Genomic DNA, 6,050 nt, shown 5'->3' with positions numbered 1-6,050 from the left:
GATCAACAAGAGAGCAGGCAGGCAGGGACAGTCCGACCCCGACCTCTCCTGCCCACAGTTTGCGGGGCGTCTTGGGGAAGGCTGGGGCAGGGAGCTGGCTCGAGCTGCCGGTGTGTGTAGGGGGGATGGCCCCTCCAATGGAGTTTGCTTTGTGGAGGGCCTTGGTGGCCTGGGCGTGTGGGCAGGCGGCCCAGGACGCACTGGGTTGGGAGGTCCTGTCTCTGCCCAGCCAACAGCACTCCGGGCCTTCACTGAGCCCCAAACCCGCCCCAGGCGCTGCACAGGCTCTGCCCGTACCCAGGGGGGAGCTGTGCCTCTGGAGGGGCGTGGGAGGGTGGGACGTGGGCTCACATGCCAGCCTTTTTCCTTTATCTTTCCGGGCCCCTGAGAACATGGGGTCGTGTGTGTGTCCCCTGGCAAAGGCCCACCTCAGCCTTAGGGGTGTTCTGGGACCGGAAGATTCCCTCAGGGGACAGACACTGGCTTCTCCAGGGCCCGTTTTCTGCTTCTGTGTGCTGGGGGAGGGGAGCGGTGTGAGTTTAGCGAATTCAGACCTTTCCGCTTTCTGAACGACAGGGTTACGTACCCAGAGGGACTAAAAATAGGTGCCTCTAAATGTCTCTGGCCTTTGACACATCTGAAAGCTGAGTGCGCGGTGGGGGCCGGGCTGCTGGCGAGGTTTTCGGTGGGGAAGAGGGGCCTGGGCAGTCTGTAGCACGGACTGTCCTGCACCTTTGCCCGCGGCCCTTGGGAGTGACTGTCCTTGTTTCCCAGAATATACCTGCTTTCTGGCCAAGGAAATGGGTTCGTATCTGGGAATACTTAAGGCAGAGAACAGAGGTCCAGCCCTCTGGGAGAGGGAGGGACAGGGAGGCCAGACAGAGCCCAAAGGCCCCGACGTGACCACCGTCTGTGGTGCTCCCCCGAGGGCCACCTCGCTGGATCCCTGCCCCTGGCACCGCCCAGCGTCCTCTGGTGGGCGACAGCGAGCTGCCAAGCCAGCAGTGCAGCTGGTGTGGGGTGAGAGCCCCGCCAAGGAGGGCGGTGCCTGACGAGAGGGTCGGATGGAGTGTCTCACCTGGAGTGTGAACATCGGGGCCCTAAGGCCTGGGGCTCCGGGGACCCGGGGCCTGGATTTCTGTTAAACTCCCTGGTGGAGGCTCACTGGTGCGGTGGGTGTGGGGCCGACCCTGGGTCCGAGTGCGGCTCAAGCTGTGAAGCTGCTGACAAGTAAAACCACCCAGGTGGCACAGCCCTCACGACCCGCACGCCCTGCGGAAGTTCAGCTCGTTTGACGGTTTTGGAAGAGAAAATGTGGGAGGTTTAAGGGCCTGTGTTTGTATTGTCTCCCAAGACCGGGACCCAGCAGGGTCTGTCTGCCTCGTGCAGGCACTGACATCACCTGCAGCTGCAGTTTGGAAACTGACCTGAGGGGCGACTGGGAGGCACTTCCTGGCCTGCCCAGCCCTCCATGGAGACTCCAGGCTGGCCCCCTTTCTGCACCCCAGGGGTCCTCCCATAATCCCCCATGCGGGTAGGGACCCTGGGCGTGCAGCCGGGGGTGCACGACAGGGGCCGGTGAGCTGGGGTATGGACGACATGGTGACCTCCATGGCTATATGTTTGAGCTCTTCACCCCAAAACGGAGATGGGGCCACACTGGGGTTGGGGGTGGGGGAGGGCCAGGAAACTGCCACCCCTGGGGGGCACCTGAGTCATGCCAGGGGGGCCTTCCGTGCCAGGTCAGGGGTCGGGGGAGCTGGGCGCGTGGTGAGGTCACGTGGGAACCTCCATGGTGGTCTGAGTTATGTAGACCAGCAGTGCTGAATTAGGGCACCTGCTGGAGCTTGGATCTCCAGAGAGGACCTTTGGGGACCCCTGGGCGGGGTCCCTGCGGCTGGGCAGGATTCTGAGGGGTNTGTCACACTCGGCGCCCCCACCTGGCCGCCCTGGTTGGCCTGGGTTCCAGTCCCGGCGGTGCTGCCCCGTGCATCCCACGGAGGAGACCCTGGGCCAGCTTGGGAACGCGGATTTGCCCGCAGAGGGTGGCAGCTGAGAACTTGGGAAGCAGAAGAAGGTAAGCAGGCCTGGGGCCCAGGAAGGGCGCTGACGGACTCGCTCTGTCCTTCTCTGACAGCCGTGCAGAAGTGCCCGCCGCAGCCGGCGGCTGGTGCCCCCTCACCGGAAGACAGCGGTCTGAGCGGAGGGTCCGCTGTGCTGGAGGGAAGGCTGCTGCTGGAGGTGAGTGCCCTCGCCCTCTGATCACGGGCCTGCCACGCTGCGCGGGGTCTGTCTCCCCGCTGGGTCGTCAGGTTGGACCATGACAGTGAACTGGGAATGCTGCCCTGGGAGCGGCAGACGATCAGGCGCAGAGGCCCAGGGGAGGCCCAGGGGAGGCCCAGGGGAGGCCCAGCGGGTTGGGGCAGTGGTGGCCCTGGCCCGTGCACCTCAGACATAAGAACCGTTTCTCATTCTGCAATCTCTGGTTTTACTTGTCAGTCGATTCAGCAGGACTTTTAAAATTGTTATGCATATTAATGACAGAATTGCACACTGAGCTCCCCAGAGTGTGGCGGGTACGCGCGACTGGCCCCGTTATCGGTATTACACGTAGGGCAGTGGGGGCCGGGGTCAGCCTTTTCCCGGAGAGGGGCCTCTCACCCTGGTGACTCAGGTGCCATGCCCGTGCTGACCCTCTCACGGGGCCTGCTTCTCTCGGGGCAGGGGAACGCGTGGCTCGGTTCCTTAAGCAGGACGGGACTGCCAGGTGGAGCTTTCCGGACTGGCTCAAGTCACGGTGCACAGGGCGAGGGGGTTGCTGCCTGCGTCAGCGGCTGAGACAGGGCCCTGGTTTTCCCCATCTCACGAGGGGCTGGGAGGGTGCAGGCTGCCTGGGGGCCCCTGAGGCCGTGCTTCCCCTGGCAGTCCCAGAGGGGCCGGGCCCCACGTGTCCCCCGTGGCCCCGCCCCCCAAGGTGAAGTATCCTCGGCTGCTCAAGCACCCTCGCCCGTCCATCCGTTAGGCTGGTGCCCTAAAGCCATTTGGTGGCATATTGGCTCCTTTTAATGCTGATGAAATGGAGTCTGCTTGGAGCCCACCAGCCCCTTCTCGGGGGTCCCCCAGCAGCCTCGCTCAGTGTTCTCTTTGCACCCCAGCTGCCCTGCCACAGCCAGTGGCCTGTCCCAGGCGGGTCCCGGAGGGCAGCCCCGGGTTCTCGCCCACCAGCCGGCCCGTGTGCTGCCAGGTGGCCCAGCTGCTGCCCTGGCGCCTTCACTGCGGGAACGATCTCAGAGGTTTGTTTGGGAGCCGGTGCCCCTCCCGAGGACAGAGGACAGGGATTGTCCGCCAGGCTCGCCCCCACCCGCTTCTCACTGCCCACCCTTCAGTCTGCTTCCCACCTGGGCGCTTTCCCTGACGCTCTCAGTGGCTTCCTACTGTGTGTGTGAATTCCTGGGTGCTCAGCTGTCTGGCATGTGGGCTGTGGTGGTGGGGATACGCCCCTCGGGCACCTCAGCCAAGACGTCCCCACATTGCCGCACCTGAAGGGAGGATGGAGGAAGGGTGCTACCATCTGTTGACTGACACATGGGCAGATGGAAAACATCTGGGCTGACTGGAGGGGAGCCGGAGATACTCATGGGTACCCCGGGATCTGGGGGTTCCTACCTGCCCACCATGGCCCCTGACCCCCCATGGCCCTCCCATAATCTGCATACCCCCTATGGTCCCCACAGGGACCCCCCATAACCCCATGATCCCCCGACTTCCCACAGTCCCCCATGACTCCATGGCCTCCCATAGTCCCCACAGGGATCCCCATGACCCCCCATGGTCCCCAAAGGACCCTCACAACTCCATGATTTTCCACAATTCCCTATGGTCCCCCACAATCCCCATGACCCCCCATGGTTCCCAAGGGAACCCCCCATGATCCCATGGCCCCATGACTCCCCTCAGACCCCATGATTTTCTAGGACTTCCATAGTCCCCACAGACCCCATGGCCCCCCCATGCACCGCTATAGTCCCGTATACCTTCACAGCCCCCCACGGCCTTCACCCTGCTGACGTGATTATTCTCATGAAGATCACAGAGCTTACAAATCACTTCCTTTTTAAAAAATAAAAAAATATGAGCAGGTATATACTTGCAGTTTTCTGGGTTAGTGTTGGATTTCTATGAAAATTCCATATGGCGGCCGCCTGGGGACTCCATGCTTAGAGCCCCTGTAAGTTTTCAGTCCTGTCTGGAGCAGACCAGGGGTCCTAACAGCAGAGGAGCCTTTAGAAATACTGTGGTTTCAGTAGAGGAAATATTTCCACACTTCATTATTTACCATGTTTTACGGAAGTGAATTCTTAAATATTAATTTTCCTTTAAAGTTGGATTTTTCCATCAGTGCTGGTAAGCATGGGGCTAGAAAACATTGTGCCAGCTTGAGTTTTATTCTTGGCAAAAGATAACTGGCATGGCTTTTTTTTCGAATCCATGCTCAAAATTAAGATAATAAAATCTTAAACATGAGATCTTTGTTAAACTGTGTTCCAAGTATAACTACAGAAGCGTGTGCACACGCACCCCATCTCCTGTGAGAGTCCAGGGGACTGTTGCACACGTGTCCACACCACCGCCCTCCGGCCCCTCTGCTGGCCCTCGGCGGCCCTCCTGCTCCCCGAGCACGGCCCAGATCTCCCCTGGGGACCTCACGGTGTGGACGTAGCAGTTCCAGCACAGCTGAAGCCCAGGGAGTGGTCCAGCCTGACCCTCGAGAGCCGACCAGCTCCCTGGGGCCCAGGAGGGTGGCACCCAGCACTGCACCTGCTCCTGGCCCGGCGTGTGGACCTCTGGGGCAGGACCCGAGGCTGCAGGTCAGTTTGATCCCACACGGTAGGCTGTGCCGCTGTCCCTCGTCCCATTCCGTCTTGGAGACAGGGCCAACAGCTCCGGAAGCTTCCTTCCACCACCTCTTGTAACACCTTCTTTTTGACCACAGAAGTTTCTGGAAGTTCCCTTGGATTAGAAGCAGGCTAGGTTATATGGTGAGGGTTCTCCTCACCACATTTCTAGTGTGGCAGTTCTCAAACTTTGGGATTAGAGACTCTTTTTGAAGTTTAAAAATATTCCCTAACAGCAAAATAAACAAATCCAGCAACAATAACAAGAAAATCCAGCTTTTATTTCTAATCTTCAGTCTCTTAAAGACAAACTGGAAAAAATGAGAGGTTTATGGCAGGCATCATAAATTCATAAAAATTTAGTGCTGGCACAGACTTTAAAGGGCCTGTGGTCTAACGTCCACTATTTTAAGATGAAGAAACCAAGATTTGGAGCAGTTGGGGGTCCAGGATCCCTGTGGGGATGGGGCTGGGCCTGGCATTGCTTTATCCGTGGTTTGTGTTCTTGGGTCCCTGGCCGACTCAAGAAGCCAGAATGGATGGCCAGAGGGGCCACCGGGCGAGGACTTTGGCATAGACTCTAGGCATGGGGCAACAGAGGAGGCATGGGGTGGGATAGGTAGGTTCTGGAAACACACACATTAGATTGTGCTTAGCAACGTCCTGGGCTTCTGTTCCTCCTTTTAAGGTGGTCTGTAGTGTTTAGCGTGGACATGGCAGCTCGTTAGCGGTAGCTGTGGAGTCGGGCCTACTGGGGGCCAGGCTACCAGCCACCGGACCCTGGCCAGAGTTCAAGTGTGCTGTGGGTACATAGTCTAACACTTATTTTTAAGTTCACGCATGCTAAAATTTGTTCTTATTGGCAGTGTGGTGTGGCCATCATTGTAATGAAGACACAGAACAATTCCAGCATGCATGAGTTTCCCTGGTGCTGACCACACGTGGGGCCCCGGCCACCAGAGCCACATTCTCCTGCACCTGTGGCCTTCTCCCACCGCTGTTTTCAGGATGCTCAGGAGGTGGGCTCCTACAGCGGGGAGCCTGGGTGCCAGCAAGATGCAGGGCATCCCAACCACGTGGCTGCCTGGAGCTCAGTCGGTTTTGTGCTTCCGTGTGCAGGGGCATCTCAGTGTGCTCGTCCACCCGACTGCTGAG

At 59.3% G+C, this 6,050-nt stretch overlaps 1 protein-coding gene across 1 annotated transcript in view; it reads left to right on the top strand.

Annotated features, from left to right (window-relative positions):
* The window catches only part of AHRR (aryl hydrocarbon receptor repressor), a 69,681-nt gene that overhangs the window by 23,509 nt on the left and 40,122 nt on the right, over positions 1-6,050 (top strand). The window contains exon 4 of the mRNA XM_077749407.1: positions 2,138-2,241. Within this exon, the coding sequence (XP_077605533.1) occupies positions 2,138-2,241 (104 nt within the window). The remainder of the gene's footprint in view (positions 1-2,137; positions 2,242-6,050) is intronic.

Source organism: Crocuta crocuta, unplaced genomic scaffold (genome assembly GCF_008692635.1).
Source record: "Crocuta crocuta isolate KB4526 unplaced genomic scaffold, BGI_CrCroc_1.0 scaffold89, whole genome shotgun sequence".
NCBI lineage: Eukaryota > Metazoa > Chordata > Mammalia > Carnivora > Hyaenidae > Crocuta > Crocuta crocuta.
This window is presented reverse-complemented; position numbering and strand designations above follow the sequence as displayed.